The sequence below is a fragment of the Diceros bicornis genome, chromosome 25 (assembly GCF_020826845.1).
Source record: "Diceros bicornis minor isolate mBicDic1 chromosome 25, mDicBic1.mat.cur, whole genome shotgun sequence".
Classification (NCBI taxonomy): Eukaryota; Metazoa; Chordata; class Mammalia; order Perissodactyla; family Rhinocerotidae; genus Diceros; species Diceros bicornis.
This window is the reverse complement of record NC_080764.1, coordinates 22,047,165-22,066,911: the sequence shown is the minus strand read 5'-3', so window position 1 is coordinate 22,066,911 and position 19,747 is coordinate 22,047,165. Positions and strand designations below refer to the sequence as shown.

General features: G+C 39.1%; 1 protein-coding gene across 1 annotated transcript in view; it reads right to left on the bottom strand.

Moving 5' to 3' along the window:
- SLC5A8 (solute carrier family 5 member 8) overlaps positions 1-13,905 on the bottom strand; it is a 56,757-nt gene extending 42,852 nt beyond the window's left edge. Inside the window, exons 1-3 of the mRNA XM_058568574.1 lie at positions 13,534-13,905; positions 8,029-8,094; positions 5,999-6,050 (exon numbers count right to left, since the gene is read on the bottom strand). Of these exons, the coding sequence (XP_058424557.1) occupies positions 5,999-6,050; positions 8,029-8,094; positions 13,534-13,887 (472 nt within the window). The 5' untranslated portion in view covers positions 13,888-13,905. The remainder of the gene's footprint in view (positions 1-5,998; positions 6,051-8,028; positions 8,095-13,533) is intronic.
- Between the last annotated feature and the right edge of the window lie 5,842 nt (positions 13,906-19,747).

Genomic DNA, 19,747 nt, shown 5'->3' with positions numbered 1-19,747 from the left:
TTCAATAAATGGTGCTGGGAAAACTGGATAGCCACATGCAAAAGAATGAAAGTAGACCATTATCTTACAGCATACACAAAATTAACTCAAAATGGATTAAAGACTTGAATGTAAAACCATGAAACACTTAGAAGAAAATATAGGCAGTACACTCTTTGACATCGGTCTTAGCAGTATCTTTTTGATGTCTACTCAGGCAATGGAAACAAAAGAACAAATAAACAGGTGGGACTACATAAGATTAAAAAGCTTCTGTAAAGTAAAGGAAACCATCAATAAAATGAAAAGACAACCCACCAACTGGGAGAAAATGTTTGGAAATCACATATCCACTAAGGGGTTAATTTCCAAAGTATATGAAGAACTCATACAACTCAACAACAAAAAAATGAACAACCCAATCAAAAAATGGGCAGAAGATATGAACAGACATTTTTCCAAGGAAGATATATAGACAGCCAACAGGCATCTGTTGAAAAGATGTTCAACATCACCAATAATTAGGGAAATGCAAATCAAAACTACAATGAGATATCACCTCACATCCACCAGAATGGCTATAATTAACAAGACAAGCAATGACAAGTGTTGGAGAGGATGTGGAGAAAAGGGAACCCTCATACAATGCTGGCGGGATGCCAACTGGTACAGTCACTATAAAAAACAGTATGGAGATTTCTCAAAAAACTAAAAATAGAAATACCATATGATCCAGCTATTCCACTACTAGGTATTTATCCAAAGAATATGAAATCCACAATTCAAAGAGATTTATGCACCCCTATGTTCATAGCAGCATTATTCACAATAGCCAAGACATGGAAGCAACCCAAGTGCCAACCAACAGATGAATGCATAAAGAAGATGTAGTATATATGTATAATGGAATATTACTCAATCATAAAAAAGACAAAATTGTGCCGTTTGCAACAACATGGATGGACCCTGAGGGTATTATGCTAAGTGAAATAAGTCAGACAGAGAAGGACAAATACTGTATGATTTCGCTCATATGCAGAATATAAACAAATAAATACACAGATAAGGAGAGCAAATTAGTGGTTACCAGAGGAAAAGCGGGTAGAGGGGAGGGCAAAAGGAGTAAAGGGCACATATGTCTGGTGATGGATAAAAACTAGAATATTGGTGGTGAACATGATACAATGTATACAGAAACTGAAATATAATAATGTATACCTGAAGTTTACACAATATTAACAGCCAATAAGACCTCAATCGAATTTAAAAAATATTCAAGGTATCAAAATAAAATTTACTTATTTTATAAAAAGCAAAGAATATCCCATTTTATAAGCCCTAATGAAATAATAGACCTAGAATGATCATCAATGACTGCCAATAAATTTTTTTTAAAAGACTGACATTCTATGCCTTCTGAAGGAAACAAATGACACTGCCTATGAAATACTCTTTCTAAAAAGTTGAACTAGAGTCTGAGGAGAGCTTCTAGATCTAACTACTAGTTTACAAGAAATACAGATGGCTGGAGAACATTAAATGACCCCATGGTGATGCACTCAGTAAAACCAAGAACCTGGAAAATTTGACAGAACAAATGACCATTTCTTCAACAAATAAATTGCAATTTAAAAAAAAGGAGGGATATTACAAACTAAAAGAGACTTTAAAAGAGCTTCAAAATACATCTAGCAAAAATTGACAGAAGAGGAGAAAGGAAAAATCAGCAATTATATTTGAAGAGTTTAATATCCCTCTTCAGTAATTGATACAAGAAAAAAAATCGGTAAAGATATAGAAAATTTGAACAACACTATTAACCAACAGAACCGTTGACATTTATAGAACACTACACCCAAAAACTACCCAATACACATTCTTTATAAGAGTACATGGAATGTGCAGCAGATAGACCATATCCTGAGCCATAAAAACACATTTCTAAGGATTAAAATCATAATAGTTCTCTGACCAAAGCAGTATTAATTTAGAAATCAATAACAAAAAGATATAGTAGAAAATCACCAAATATTTGAAAATTACGTAATACATTTCTAAATGTATTGGGTAAAAGAAGTCACAAGAGAAATTATAAATATTTTGAACTGAATGATAATAAAAACACAATGTATCAAAATCTGTGGGATGCAGATTAAGCGGCACTCAAAGAAAAATTTATAACGTTAAATATTTACACTAGAAAATAAGAAAGATTTAAAATCAATGGTCTTTCTACCTTAAGAAGCTAGAAAAGTTAAACCCAAAGTAAGCAGAGGAAAAGAAACAATAAACATAACAGCACAAATTAATGAAATAGAAAGCAATCACATAAAATCAACACAGCCAAAAATTGGTTCTTAGAAAAAATTGAAAACATCAGTAAATGACTAGTAAGATAACGTCAAGAAAAAAAGATAGAAAAGGTGTCTTACCAATATTAGGAATAATTAAAGGGACATCACTATATTTACTACAAACATTAAAACTGAGGATATTATAAACAACTTTATAGTAATGAATTTGATGAGTTAGATAAAAATGAATTAATTCCCTGAAAAACATAGTTCACCAAAACTGACTCAATAAGAATTAGAAAATATGAATAAATCCATATTTATTAAAGAAATTGAATCCATAAATCAAAACCTCTCTATAAAAACAAATGTCACGCCCAGAAGCCTTCACTGTGAATTCTACAAGCATTTAAGAAAGAAATACACAATTTTACACAAACTCTTTCAAAAAATAGAAGAGTGAACACTTCTCAACTCGTTTATGAAGCCAGCATAACTGATACAAAAATCCTGACAAAGACATTAACGGAAAAGTAACTTCAGATCAATAGTCCTCATAGACTGCAAAAGTCTTTAACAAAATATCAACAAATCAAATCCAGCAATATATAAAAAGGTTAATACATTATGATTAAGTGAGGTTTATTCCAAGAATGCAAAACTGGTTTAACATTCGAAAATCAACATAATATCCCATGTTAACAGGACAGTAAGATGAGGAAGAGAAATAAAAGACACACAAATTAGAAAAGAAAAAGTAAAACTGTCTCTATTCATAAATAACATGAAAATCCTAAGGGATTTGCCAAAAACCTACTTGAATTAGCAAGCAAATTTAGCAAATGCTCAGGATAGAAGATCAACATATAAAAGTCAACTGTATTTTTATATATTTGCAAAGAATAATTAGAAAAAGATATTATAAAACAATACCATTTGCAAAAGCATCAGAAACATCAATTACCTAGGAGTAAATCTAAGAAATATGCACAAGACTTCAACATCAAAAACTATAAAACATTACTGACAGAAGGTTTAAAAGGGTAAATGGATAGATACCATGTAATTGATTAAAAGAATATATGCTTTTGTAAAGTGTCTGTTCCAGTCTTCTGTCCACTTTTTACTGGGTTATTTGTCTTTTTGTATTCATTTTTTTATTCCATGAGCCAGTAAGCTCAACATCAAAACTCATCAGGAAAATGCAAAGTAAAATCGTAATAAGATAATAGATCATACAACCAGAACAGCTAAAATTGAAAAGACAAATACGAAATGTTGGCAAGGGTGTGAAGTAACTGGAACTCTCATACATTGTGGGGTAAGCATGTAAGATGGTACAACCATTTGAAAAAGATATTTAGCAGTTTCTCTTACATTTCGTACATGCATCTACCTTGTGCTGGGTCGTAAGAGATGTATGTTTAACTTTACACAGCTTCCAGGTATTTACCCAACACAAATAAAAACGTGTCAAAAGGCAAAGAAAGACAAAACAAAACCTGTACAAAAATTTTCTTAGCAGCCTTAATTCATAATAGCCTAAGGCTGGAAACAACCCAATGTCCATCAACAAGAGGATGGATAAACAGATTTTGGTAGACACATACGATGAAATACTAGTAATAAAAAGGAATAAACTACTGATACATGTAGGAACATGAATGCATCTCAAAAACATTTTGTTGAGCAAAAGAAATGAGATACAAGAAAGCACTCTATGATTCCATTTACATAAAATCTGAGAAGAGGGAAAACTAATTTATGGTGATAAAAATCAGAAAGTGGCAGCTTGTGATGGCTGGGCAGATTTATTACAAAGAAGCACAAGAAAATTTTCTGGGATTGGATGATGGAAATACTCTATATCTTGAGTTGGGTGGTGGTCACACAAATGTACACAATTGTTAAAACTCATCCAACTGTATACTTATTTTCTGTGCATTCTATTGTTTAAAAGCTGTATCTCAATTCAAATGATTAGAAATGATAATTTTTCAATTTTAAAATTTCAATTTTAAAAAGGAAGAAAGAGAAACTTGAGAGACATATCAACTAATTGCAATTACATAAACTTGGATCCTGATTCTAACAAACACAAAAAAATCAGGAAAATCTGAACACTGACTTGATATTGATGATATTAAGGAATTAATGTTAATGTTTTAGACATGATGATGGTATAATCGTGTTTAAAAAACAGGTTTTTATTTTTAAAAGACATACTGAATTCAGGTGAAATGATATAATATCTCATATTTACAGCAAAATAATCAAGTGAGGGAAACGAGGAGTGAATTAAACCAAGAGTTGATAATTAGTATAGAGTGATGGGTACACTAGGATTCACTACACTTGTCCTCTCTATTTTAGTATATATTTGAAGATTTCCATAATAAAAAAAAAAAGATTGGACCCAGAGAATGTTAAGTTCTAACTCAGTTAAACAAGTTTCTGTTGAACATCTGTTGCACACCAAGTACGATATCTATGTTTGTGCCTACTGCCTTGGTCACAATAAAATACACAATTGATATTCAAGTAGTCAAAATGCAATCTCTTGGTTCCTAATTTATTCCTAGGGAGTGGTTCAATAAACTGATAAGAACAGAGTTCTTGATTTCTTCACAGTTTGAAGGTAGTACTTTCTTATTCCTAGAACTGCACTTTAAAACCCTAAAGCCAACATCTTTAATTATACTTAAAGCCAATAGGTAACTTATGAAATTTATAGCTCTGTTCTTTACATATAAAGTGATCCATTCATGATGTTGGTAATATTGACACGGAACATGCCTGACATTCAGAATTCAAGAGCACATTATATAATGGAGTTCTTCTTTGTTATGATACTGTTGTACCTTATAAACTTAGGTGATAACTACTATCTATCTATCAAGAAATCAAGAAACTAGAGTGTGGATTTAGCATGGTTTTTCCATTTTATATTAACTCCAGGAACTGCATCACATTCTTCCCATCACAGGGTCCACCTGTCCATTTTACAAGGAAGTTTTAGAGAGAAACTCACTTCTGATTGATAAGAATTCAAAGGAAATAGAGTTTCCCCAAAGCCTTTTGAGGATCTGACTAATAGGCGCCTTTGCCTCAATAAACTGTCCCAGTTTCACTGCTTTTATCTGCCCAAACCTAGAGGGTATAGTAACTTGTTGATCAGTACAATCTTCATAAATTTGCTTATAAGGACACTATAGCCATTTGTCCTTTTGTCACTAGGAGCAGTCTGATATTTCAAATCACACAGATCTCCTTCTCCTGCATTTTGGACCACAGTAGAAGTGGGGACAAGAAAAGCTTCTCTCCCTGCCAGATTTTTCCTGATGCAACTGAGCCTAGTAACACAGAAGCCTCTTGGAGATAGGCTCCAGGTTACAGCCACAAAGGGAGGGAGAGTTATTATTCATGATTTAGACTATAGGAGGCGTTCATTCTGAAGGAATGGGGAATGGCTGGTTGGCACATCCCAGAGAATCACTGCCCAGTGAGGTCTGCCCCTCCACTAATCTACAGACCTTTGGAAGCTATCAATCCAGGAACCCAAAGAAGCTGTTAGTGTAGACACTGAACCCACCAGGCCCCCCCGCCCCGCCCCAAGCTGACACAGAAGCATTCATCCATCTCCCCACTTCTCCAAAGAGAGAATAAAATCTATTAAAAAGGAATGACAAAATGTGAGTGACATAGCTGGTAACTTTAAAATGTACCTTGATTCAAAGCCAGAGCAGGGGCATAAATAGCAATTCCAGTATACAGAATCTAGAGGAAAAAAGAAAACCAAATAAATGGTCTGAATTATAAAATAAAATATTGATATTTTTCCATAAGTTTGATTATGAATTAAAACAGCACTTTCAGACTTAATAAAATTGTACGTAACTTGAAAAATGTTATTTAAGAGAAGTTGATTCTCCTTTTCTGTTTGTGGTGTGGTCATAGGTTACAAAAATCTTTTTTGACCAATTTTGTGAAAAAATATGGACTTTTCATGTGGTGGTAGTGCAGATAGTCACTGATTCATCAATTCAAGCTTGAAATCAATTTTCCTAGATCTAAAACAATTACAAAGAAAGAAAGAACACATATTTAAAAGTGGATGGTCCCTCATTCATACAGCTTCAAACTATTGTTAAACAATGCATAATTAATTGAGAAAACAGAGAAAATTTTGGAAACCAGTTTTTAAAAGTTTGCATGCCCATTAATTAAACAGAAGTGTACATTTACACTAAAAAATCCTGAAAGCCAACAAAAACTGCATTCCATCTTTTTTATATTATTTATTATTTTTCATTCATACATTTAACAAATATTTATTAATCTGGGGTACAATAGTGAATAAGATATATATGGTCTTTTTTCTCAAAATATCATTTTCATTGCACATGATTTTTCAAATACATCACACAGAAGCTAATTCAGTGATTACCCTATAAAAATATGAAAAAAATCGTATTATGTAGTATTTGAATGTTTGCTCATATAACATGAGTAGATCTACAGAAGTCCTTCAAATGGAAGATGCTAAAGCTCCTTTCTTATGGGAAGAAAGTACTGGCTTTCCACATTCATTGTTCTGTCCAAGTTGAAGATTTGAAAACGTGACCACAGGCCATATTCCTAACACTTGTCCCCACTTTTCATTTCTGTTGGCATTTCTAACAATGATCCAAAGAGGGTTTGAACAGTTGGCCACTGCAAGCTACCAGCCTCAGCTCTGTGTCAGAATCTCTACCAGACCCCAAAGGGCTCCTTGCTTTAAGGACTGACATAATTTAAGTTATGTAATTTACAGAGATGAAAAATGAGCCCAGTTAAATACTTTACAAAGGCACTCTGTCACACTGTAGCAAATGCTTAGGTAGCTTTTTATTGGAGAAAAGGAATTGTAAACAGGGATGAGAATGAAAACTTCCTAGATTTCTATTATCAAACCCATCCCTAAAGCACTTAGCTGCCAAGAGGAAGATAGATATAAATGACGTAACAATGATCATGACAAGACTCCAGAAATCTGGATGAAGGGTGGTAGGCATACTCTGTCACTGACTGCTAGGCAAATCTCTGCTTTCCATTTGCGTCAATCAGTAAATCTACGCTTATATAATTCTTGAACTACTGGATTGTGTCCTTGGCTTTAAAAACTCCTCCAGAGTGCATGGTTCTGTTGTTTTACACTCAGTGACTGCTTCAATTGGATTTTATGTTTTAATTTTTAAAAGAGAGCACAGATTCATTTTTTTAAGTATGCTTTCAAACAAAGAAAATTATTTCCTAATGTCTTCCTATGTCAGTTAATTTTTTCATACCTATTACTCAATATGTTGCAAAAATACTACAAAACATACAATTTGTTTTCCCTTTTTTACTCCTCCTACTATCAGCTGCTACTACAGCTCCTTCAAATATCTTTGTCATCTCAGTAATGCCCTTACTGTCACTTTGATGGGGATGGTAGGAGATGGGATAAGCAACATAACTGTTGTTTGATCAATATAATATTTAATGTTCACTTAAATCATTCTGTTTTTCCTGGAAATAAGGCATTTGCTGAAACACTGTTTCATGACCTTAAGGGTTAAGGCTGTGTAGTGACAAGTGTTTTTCCTTTTTTGTTTCCTCCTATTTTCAACATCTCTTTTTTATGGTTAATATATTCACCAAATAAGTTTGGCCAAGATGCCTTGGTTAAAAACATTTTAGATGACAAACGATAAATTAATGGAGAGATACTTACTGTTTGAACAACGAAGATGATTGTTCCACACACACGAACATATTTGCTAAATCGAAGTTCCAAATACTGTTTCCAAAAAAGGAAAAACGGTTAATATGTGAAACCTCTGGGCACTTTTTAAAAATCAGCTGCTTAAGAAGTAAAGGAGTTAAAAGTTTAAAGTAATGTCATAACTAATTTGTATTCTGTATTTTTATTTTACTCTTATTTTTATTTACATATAGCAAAATTGACTCTTGTTTTAGAGTACAGTTCAACGGGTTTTAATATATACAGAACAGTTCCATCACCCCCAGAAAACTCCCTCATGTTGCTCCTTTGTACTCAAAACCTTCCCCCGCCCCTAAACCTTGGCAATCACTGATCTGTTCTCCATCCCTAGTTTTGCCCTGTCCAGAATGTCATATAAATGGAATTATATTCTGCATTTTTAGAATGAGCCAAGTGTTGTTTCCCCTTTCTCTTGGTATCTACTCCATAATTTCCCTGATTCACTTGGGGAATCACCCTTTCCCACTGCATGCAATTGTGATGAAACTGTCAATCAAGGTGCCCTGCCTCTTCTGACCAAGGGGTGGTCACATGACCCACGCTCAGCCAATCAGCTTCTCTTCCCAATGGGTATTTGAAGCTTAGAGGCAAGATATAAAGACAGAAAACGACTGGAGCAGAAGCAGAGTGGTCCTGTCAGGGTGTTGGAAGAGGCTGCCCTGGCTCTTGTCTTTTTCACAGTCTATTTGTTCAACTTTTTCTCTGTTCTATGAGCTACCCCCATACCCTTCCAATAAACGTTTCTTTCTTTAACTTAAAACAGCCCAAGTCAGTTTCTGTTCAGATCCAACACCCTGCCAATTCTTCCTACTCTCCTTGACATCTGCTATATCTTATAATATAGTCTGCTTATCTCTTATGTTATATATTATAATGTATTATAGAGTTAGAATCCTAGAATTTCAAAGCTAGAAGGAAGCTGGGGCCCAAGACATTCTTTAACTTGAATATTATTACTACATGGAGAGAGAATTTTAAAGCTGACAATAGTCTTTTCATATAGCAAAAAAAAATGAGGAAGGAAAAACTGACATTAGGTAACAATTAGAGGAAAAGACATCAGATATTTTTGCTCTATAATCACAGCTAACATTTACAGAGTATTTGCCATGTAGACTGTCATCCCAGCAACTGCATGAGGCAGGTACTATGTATAAGCACACGTTAGAATTGAGGACACTGGGGCTCAGACAGAACACCAAGGTTGCAACTAATGATTGCCAGAGCCACAATGCAAATCTAGGACCATTTGATGCCAAAATCTGTGCACATAACCACTACATTATTTGAAATAAACAAGTAAACTGACCAGATGTCTAAGACTCATACAGAGTGAGTAGGTGGCACTGACACATAGTAGGACCTCCAAACTAATGGGTAAAAAATGTACAATGCAGTGTAGCACATTGGGAGGAGAATTCCAGCCCTTGTCCCAGCCCCAACCCTGACTCCATGAGTATGAGGGAGTCACTCGAAATCTCAGGTTCCTCCTCTTGAAGATGAGGATCATAGGAATACTTCTCTCCCCTCTTACTTTGCAGGGTTTTGGAGACTATTGAATTATATACATGGATGGGGAAATGTTGTAAACTGTTCCTTCAAAAGTAACATATAAAAAAGCTGGTATCCAGGGGCCGGCCAGATGACATACTGGTTGAGTTCACACACTCTGCTTCGGCGGCCCGGGGTTTGCAGGTTCGGATCCCAGGCACAGACCTACACACCATTCATCAAGCCATGCTGTGGAGGTGTCCTCACATACAAAATAGAGGAAGATTGGCACAGATGTTAGTTCAGCGGCAGTCTTCCTCAAGCAAAAAGAGGAAGGTTGGCAACAGATGTTAGCTCAGGGCCAATCTTCCTCACCAAAACAAACAAACAAAAAAAGCTGGTATCCTAATCCATAGGCCATGAGAATTTGAATTTCAGTGAATTACATGCATGAAAATCATCTGAGGATACTTTGGAAGACGTTTTAGAACACTCAAGAAGTGCCCTGAAGCCTGGAAACAGGGCACTGTTATTTCTTCAGAGTTGTTTCTTCAGAGTAAAACTCTATTAAAAACGAAAGTACAGGGGCCGGCCCCGTGGTTTAGTGGTTGGGTGCGCGCGCTCCGCTGCTGGCGGTCCGGGTTCGGATCCCAGGCGCGCACTGAGGCACCGCTTCTCCGGCCATGCTGAGGCCGCGTCCCACGTACAGGAACTAGAAGGATGTGAAACTATGATGTACAACTATCTACTGGGGCTTTGGGGGAAAAATGAATGAATTAATTAATTAATTAAAAAAATGAAAGTACATGAATAGATAGAGAAGGCTTTGCATTTTCTAGGTAAATGTATCCAAATTTTTGGAGACAAAAGAAAACTAAAGAGAAAAATGTGATGGAGGTAAGAATGTAGCAAGTTGAACACAATATATATACATATTTTCCCAATGATCAGCTGGATCCAGGCAAACCTATGGATTTAACCTCACACAAGACCAGCTTAAGATAGAACCAAAAAGTCTATCACTATCTCAGCTATCAGTAGTTACTGGGCTGCTAAAGAAATATCAGGAGACCTCCCTGAAGCCCAAGTCACTGAGCAGTAGGCTCAGAAAATAGCTCTAGGATTTCCAGACAAAACTATAGAGTAACAGTAGGTGCCTATAGTCAACCAAGATCTCTCATAGTCCCTAGAACTTTCAATAACTTAGGGATCCTAAGATCTCTATTGAATCAAAAAAGAGAGAGAGAGAGAGAGAGAGGAGTCGGGCAACTCAGTCCAAACACACAGATTTCGCTAGATCCAGAAAGTTCCTGAAGAAGTGGTGAATGAAATTGGACTCTTGCATTATACTTTTTATCTGTGGGTCTGGAAGTGGCTAAACACCTGTCAGGACCTCACTTAGGGCAGCGATAGAAATAAAAAATGCTTCCGAACAGCCAGTCTTAGCTAACAAACTACAAGTAGGGAAAGATTTCATACTTGAGCAAGAATCCAGAGGATCACTCCATACTGGACTTGTTATTCTATATGGGTGGCTCCACCTCTCAGCATAAAACAGAATATTCCTCAAGGAAGTGTTTGCCATGACCAATCATCAGGGACATAACATGTTATCTAACTTCTCTGTCCCCAACTGCCTGGCACCCACTAGTTGTGGACACCCCCAGCGTGCCCACACCTCCACGTAGCCTATACTACTTACTTCCCTTGTTCTCTCTGCACTGTCATAAGCTCTGCTCAGGGTTATAACAGACTCACCAGAGCCTTCAGAAGCAGCCATTATGCACCACTGCACAGCCTCTAGGCATGTGTCTACTTTCCTTCATGCTCTCTTATGTAGCCTTAACTTACTCTGAGTCTCTTTGTCTGCAAAATGGTGCTCTCATAATACCTCCCTTATAAGGATTGCTTTGAGTATTAAGTCAGATAATGTATGTAAAACATGCAGCCCAGTGCCCAGCATGTATGAAACATTCAGTAAATGTTAGCTTTTGCCATTTTCAGCGGGAACTCTGCTAATTTACCCTCCACCACTTGAAATGTGTGAGAAATCTGTTTCTGGTTGAGTTAATGTCGCTGCCCCGGAGAAGCATGGGTCGATGATTATGAGAGCGCATTCATCTGTGGGGACTGAAGTCCTCTTGCCAAATTCTTCAAACCCTTTCTGAGTTTTGGAGTTGGTTAACTACGGATCAGAGCTCACAGACTCAAAGTCCTACAAATCCCACCAGGCAGCACCTGAGTGGCATCGGCCAGGTGTTCATATATTAACATGTTGGAATATTCCTCACATCCACTAAGGAACAAACATCTCCCTCCAAACAAGAACTCCCTTCACCCCTGTCCATTTTCCCTTTTGTATTTTTGATAAAGACGTAAATGCAGATAAAGATTTCTCTATCATGAGACAGTAACCATGCAAATACAGTGATTAGGCCTCAATACAGAAATTAAGAAGAAGTGATAGCAATGGCTGTAAACTGGACTTCCTGGGGCCACAGACTGTGGGCCCAGTGTCATCAGTCCTCTAAGTTTGCAAAAGAAGCCAGAATCTGGAATTTTATTCGACTTCTCATCATCATTAAATGATAAATTAATTTTATTTTTCAAAACACCACAAGGGTCAGAAAAAACATGACTGAAGATTCAGTTTGGCCTGGGGCAGTCAATTTGTCACCTTTAAGCGAAACAGAGAAATTCTAGCCTTCTCACTTCTGGGGTGATGACTGAACTCTCCCAAACACAATGACCAGAGTGAGTGGAAGTCAATGCTGCCCCAGGGGTGCCTCGCCCTAAATGATGTCACTAAAGCCCATGCAGTTTGTCACCTACACTTATTGTGCCATTGGGGCCCCATCCCCAGCACCTGTTGAACCAGCCTCACTTGGAAACAACCTTCCAGTGGCTCTGAGTTTGAGCAAACACTACATAAACTCAAAGACAGAGGTGGCTGCTGAGAATGAGGCTCAGAGTCCTCTGGGTATTGGCCTATTAGAGGGGAAACTTCTGCAGGTTGGTCCATAGAGCATGGGTGAAGGAGACCACAGAGGGCGTGAAACTGGGCCCCACTGCTTGCCTGAGCTTTTATCCTCCCCCTACACTCCCATTCAAGCTCCTTAAACTAAAGCAAACATTCACTATCTTTGCAAAGCCCTTTCCTGCAGACAACTTGAGAAAACCTATACCCAGCAGACCTGTGCAATAGGAAAGATGGTTTTCCTTAATCATCTTTCCACAGACAGAGAAGGCAGAGCTATTTAAGAACCTTGCAACCAAATTTTCCCAGTAATCCCAAGACAACTACCTCTAACACCACCACCATCCTTCCAACAACTGGATGAGGGAGGTGGTATTATAATTTTCATTTTGAAATGAAGAAATAGACACAAAAGGTTAAGGAAGTCACCCAAGGTTACCTAGCTAGTAAGTGGTAGAATCTGGCCTCAAAGCAGGTACTGGGACAAGAATTACAGCATCTTAACCATTTGGGCGTCTGCCTCTCTAAGGCAGGGGTGTGTGAAGGGGGGAGGAGGGGAGAGTGAAAATTCTTCCCCAGCTATCCTGGAAAAGTGAAGAAAAGACCTAAAACAAAGGGATTCATTTCAAGGAGGAGGAGCTGAGACTTGAACGATTTCCCTACCCCCAAGATAAAAAGTGTTAAAATCTTTCCCCTTGACTCGGAATCATAGATGTTAAAGCAGAAAGGGCCATAGCGAGCACTAGTCCAAATCATTCCGCTTACTTTGGAAGCCTCTTTTTCTCTGAGCTCATGAGAGTAAGTCCCAGGATTCTGTCGCCTTCATCGGTCACCTCTCGCCAAAAGGGCAGGGCGGGAGAGGTGACGGACCTGGACAGGGAGATATTTCTACCCGGTGATGAGTCTGTCGGAGGGAAAAATCCCTCCAGGAGCCTTAAAAGTGGCTCCCCCCCCCCGCCCCTCCCCAGCCCACCTTCACCCTTTACCTCATAGGTGCTGGTAATTCCCAGTTTGTAGAACACCGGAAGGAAGATCTCTGCGCTGAAGAGCACCACAAAGAAGTAGGCGATGGCAAACATGCTGTACACGGCCCCAAAACGGTAGACCTCGGAGGGGGCGCCCAGGATGGTGACCGCCGACATGAAGCTGGCGGTGAGAGACAGCGCCACCGGCACGGCGGTCATTCTGCGGCCGCCCATCAGGAACTCCTTGGAGGTCTGCTGGCCGCCCCCCGCGAAGGCGTAGTAGATGCCGATGGCGGCCGAGATGACCAACATCCCGGCGAACACCACGTAGTCCCACACCACGAAGGTGCCGATGCCCCGGGGTGGCGCGTCCATGGCCGCGCTGTGGCCCAGGCACCGAGCAGAAGTGGCAGCCCCGCGGTGAGCAGCCCGAGCTGGACCTTTCTACCTGGGCGGTCGGGCGCTCACTCCTTATTTCCCGGCGCCGCCGGGAGCGCGGAGGGCGTGGCGCCCCGCGGGAATTGGAGGCGTCCTCCAGGTGTCTGTCCCCGCCCGGCCCCCGAGCACCCCGCGAAGATGCGGAGGTGGGAACGCGCTGGTAAGTAGCCTCCGGGCCCACCGCAGCCAGCTGAGCCCCTCGAACTGGGATTTCGGGGACCACCCCCACGCTAAGCGCTCACCTGATGCCAGGCTCAGAGTGGCCGGGATCACCGAGCGCCGCGGACACCTGGGCAGGTGAGAACTGAAGCCTCCAGCCGCGGCCGGCGAATCCACAGGGAGCGCTCAGCGCAAATTTTATCGTGTGGCACCTCAGGGGACGCACCATTTAAATGAGCAGGCGACCGATGGGGGAGTGTGGGTCGAAGGGCAATTGTCACACCTTTACTCTTAGTTTTCCAGTTCAACAGTCCGGGTCCATACGAGAAGATACACCTGGAGTTTTTAGATTGCCTTGTTTAGTAAATTAATGGCCGATTCGGGTCCCAGTGAGCAGAGAGCTGAGGTCCAATGTCTTAAGCAGGTAAGCAACTATAAAGGAGAGGAAGAAGTCTGTGCTCGTGGTTGCCTGAGTTTTCATGCCACAAACATTTTTGATCCCCAACAGTCTCTCCTAGAAATGATAGTTGCTATAATATTAATAATACCTACTATATAATGAGCCTTACCATGTGACACACAACATGCTTGGCAACTTATACATTAACTAGTGTAATTCTATTAACCTTGAAATAGGAATCATCTCCATTTTTCAAATGAGGAAATTGATATAGAAAGGTTAAAACACTTGTCAAAGAAACAGTAGAGATTAACATTTTTAATCCAGATCTGATATCAGGATTTGTTCTCTTGCTTACAATGCTATACTTTGTAGAGTCCAAGTGTAGATATATGTGAAACGTAAGCACAAATATGTCCACTTCAATGAAGACACTTGAAAACTCATTTCCAGTATCAGTACTCAGGGGCTGAGCATTTTAAGTGGCTTGCCTTGAAATATTACTAACACCACGAGTCATGCTTGTAAAACAATGTGATTCTCACATTTTGCTTCTAAAATAGACCCTCCAGGGGCTGGCCTGGTGGCATAGTGATTAAGTTCACAGTGCTCTGCTTCAGCGGCCCGAGAGTCCCGGGTTCAGATCCAGGGCATGGACCTACGCACCGCTTGTCAAGCCATTGTGTGGCAGTGTCCCACATATAAAGTGGAGGAAGATGGGCAGGGATGTTAGCCCAGGGCCAATCTTCCTCAGCAAAAAGAGGAGGATTGGCAACAGATGTTAGCTCAGGGCTAATCTTCCTGAGCAAAAAATAAAATAAAATAGACCCTACAGTCAAATGTGCCCAGACAGAGGTCTATTTCAGGCCATCGTTGTTCATTTTCATACATCTTTCTTATTTACCAATTGATCCTTGGTAAACAATCCACAGAATGCATTTAGCCCAGCCCAATATGTGAAGAAAGCTATATCAGAGTTTATTTTTTGTAAACCGGCATTATTTGTGTAACATTTTCAAAAGGAAATAAAGAAGGAAATAGAAGCTAAATCCAAGTAATTGGATTTTTTAAACAAACACGTGGTTTGGCATTATGTCCCAACTCTGTACAATTTACCGTATTTGTACTTATTATGATTCTCTCGGACAGAGACAGTATTTTCTCCTGTTCTCGCTGCCTGGTGCTCAAACTCTCACCATGAAACAGCATCATAAAAGCTGTAAGTTACAGCATCCACTGCATCTGGGGTTCTTCCATCTCCAACCGAACTGTAGTGCTTTATTTGTAAGGACAACCCCTCCCACAATTCACTGTGCACTGCCAGTGTACTCTACCCCCATTAGCGTCCTGCCAGAGGATTAAGCAAGATGATAGGTTCCCTGGAGGTGACAGCCTCTGATTGTATAGAGAAAGAGGCATTTTGGTGGAAAACACCCAGACAACAGAGGGCTGGCTGCCCAATTCTCTGATGGGGGTAGCTGTTATAATTGTTAACCCAGCGTAGTAGAGGGACAAGAGGTCTTCTCATCTATTTTTAGGGAGGCATTTCCTTATCAGAATGGACCACGAAGTGTGTTTTTTAGTTTAGTTAAAAGTAACCTCCTAGCAATTCATCTTACACTAGTGGCCCTTGACCAACTCTCAGACATCTTTTCCTACCACTTCTTTTCCCCACTTACTCTACTCCAGCCACACTATCTTCTTACTGTTCCTGGAACATGCCAAGTCTGTTTCTGTCTCAGGCCCTTTGCATGTGTTGTGTCCTCTGCCTTGAATGCTCTTCCTCCAGATATCACCATGACTCCCACCCTCACTTCATTCAGGTGACTGCTCAAATGTCACCTCCTCCAAGAAAACTTCCCTGACCACTTCATCTGTAATGTGTATCTCTCTTTCTACTCTCTTACCTTGCTTTGTTTTTCTTCACATACTTATACAATCTGACATAGTTCCTTGTTTATCTTGTTTGAGGTCTGTCTCCTCCCACTGGAAGAGAAGCTCCATGAAGGCAGGGACTTTATCTGTTTTGTTCACATCTATACTCCCTGGTCTAGAACAGCCTGATACATGGTAGGTATTTTAACAAATACTTGTTGAGCCAAAACAATTCTGAGAAAAAAAGAACAAAGCTGAAGGTATCACACTCCCGGAATTCAAAATATACTACAAAGATTTGGTAATCAAAACAGCATGGTACTGGCAGAAAAACAGACACAGAGATCAGTGGAACAGAATTGAGAGCCTAGAAATAAAAGCACACATCTCTCGACAGCTAATTTTCGACAAAGGAACCAAGAACATACAACGGAGAAAGGAAACTCTCCTCAATAAATGGTGCTGGGAAAACTGGACAGCCACATGTGAAAGAATGAAAGTAGATCATTGTCTTATATAATACACAGAAATTAACTCAAAATGGATTAAAGACTTGAATGTAAGACCTAAGACTGTAAAATCCTAGAAGAAAACATAGGCAGTTTGCTCTTCAACATCAATCTTAACAGTATCTTTTTGAATACCATGTCTCCTCAGGCAAGGGAAACAGAAGAAAAAATTAACAAATGGGATTATATAAAACTAAAAATCTTCTTCACAGCAAAGGAAACCATGAACAAAACAAAAAGACAACCCACCAACTGGGAGAAAATATTTGCAAGTCATATATCCGACAAGGGGTTAATCTCCAAAATATATAAAGAACTCATACAACTCAACAACAAAAAAACAAACAAACAACTCAATCAAAAAATGGGCAGAGGATATGAACAGACATTTTTCCAAAGAAGATATACAGATAGCCAACAGGCACATAAAAAGATGTTCAGCATAACTAATTATTAGGGAAATGCAAATCAAAACTACAATGAGATATCACCTTGCACCTGTCAGAATGGCTATTATTAAAAAGACAAGAAATAACAACCATTGGGGAGGATGTGGAGAAAAGGGAACTCTCATACACTGCTGGTGGGAATACAAATTGGTGCAGTCACTATGGAAAACAGTATGGAAATTTCTCAAAAAATTAAAACTAGAAATACTATATGATCCAGCTATACCACTTCTGGGTATTTATCCAAAGAACATGAAAACACTAATTAGAAAGGATATATGCACCCCTATGTTCACTGAAGCATTATTCACAATAGCCAAGACTTGGAAGCAACCTAAGTGACCATCAACAGATGACTAGATAAAGAAGATGTGGTATATATATGCAATGGAATACTACTCAGCCATAAAAAAGATGAAATTGTGCCATTTGCAACAACATGGATGGACCCTGAGGGTATTATGCTAAGAAAAATAAGTCAGAGAAAGACAAATAATGTGATTTCACTCATATGTGGAAGAAAAACAAACAAACACATAGATACAGAGAATAGATTGGTGGTTACCAGAGGGAAAGAGGGTGGGAGGAGGGCAAAAGGGGTAAGGGGGTACATATGTATAGTGACAGATGGAAACTAGACTTTTGATGGAGAACATGATACAGTATATACAGAAGCCAAAATATCATGATGTATGCCTGAAATTTACACAACGTTATAAACTAATGTGACCTCGATAAAATAATAATAATAATAAAATACTTGTTGAATATATGAATAGTCAAAGGAAGGAACTATTAGAAAATCTCTCAAATAAATTGACTCAGTCCTGGTTTCTAATGTTGCAAATTTCATCTTTTTCTAGGTTTTCATAGATATTTTGGAGGAAAAAATGAAAGAAATCATATCAAGAACTACTTATTTTAAAGCTCCATTTAGACTTAAAGCAGTTTTCTTTATTTTGTCATTATGTTTTCCTTACCCATTTTATCAGTTAATATTGAATTTGGCTAAGAGTGACAGAAACCAAAATAACAATGGCTTAAGCAAGCAAAATGTTTATTTCTCTTTCACATTTAGAGATGTCCAGAGATAACTAGCCCAGGATTGGGGTGGGGAGAGGGATGAGGCTACATGAATTTGTTTGGAATCCAAACTCCTCTCTTACATTTCTACCACCCTCAGATTTGGTTTCAATCTCAACAAGAAGGAGAGGGCTGAATAGGGAAGGTCCATACCCTTTAAGGACATTTCCCATCAATTTTAGGTGACAGCTCTACTTACATCCCATTGGATAGAACTTTAGTCACATGGCCACAATCAGTTGCAAGGGAGACTGGGAAACAAAGTCTTTGTGCCAAGAGACCATGTGCCAAACTAAAAACTGAGAGTCCTATTTCTAAGAAAGAAGAGGAGAATAGATACTAGGGGATGACCAGCAGTCTCTGCCACATCCAGCTTAACCACAATCTTCACCAAACAGACTCTTTCTCAAAGTTTCCCAAGAATTTTACTGTTTCCCCAAGGGTCATCCTTAGCTACCAAAGTTAGAAGTTCTCAAATTTAAAACACAAATCAGTTATGACAATGACTAGTTCCTACTTTCCCCTTCTCTACTTAAAGTTAATAGTCTCGGGCCGGCCCCATGGCTTAGCGGCTGAATGCACACGCTCCGCTGCTGGCGGCCCGGGTTCGGATCCGGGCGCGCACCGACACACCGCTTCTCTGGCCATGCTGAGGCGGCGTCCCACGAACAGCAACTGGAAGGATGTGCAACTATGACATACAGCTATCTACTGGGGCTTTGGGGAAAAAGAGGAGGAGGATTGGCAATGGATGTTGGCTCAGAGCCAGTCTTCCTCAGCAAAAAGAGGGGGATTAACATGGATGTTAGCTCAGGGCTGATCTTCCTCACACAAAAAAATAAAGTTAATAGTCTCCAGTTTTTCCTGTTGTTTTGACAAACAACTATTCTCTCCTCAAGGAACTACTCAGAAGACCCCTAGCTCTAGGGCCACATTGGAAAGACAGGAGCACAACTGAAGTGGCAGTCAGAGGCTGACTCAGAATGGAGGGGCACAGAGCAGAAGGTGTGGTGCCCGGTCACAGCAAACTACCCTTTACTTGGTTGCTTATATCCCTTGAAGAAAGCATTTCTCAAGCACATTTTGAAATGTTATCTGCTTTTTTAAAAATCAATTTGCATAGATTTTAGGAACACACTTAGCATATAGGGTGGAGTAAAATCAAAGCTCTTTAAGATTATGTACAAGGCACTATCCCAATTGTTTTGTTATATAGACTATGTTATCTTAAGAGTCATGGCTGGAATATGAAAATCTCTTCATGATAAGGTTGCAATGATCTGTTGTAAGGGGATTATATCTGTGTCAGACACTTGGTGAAG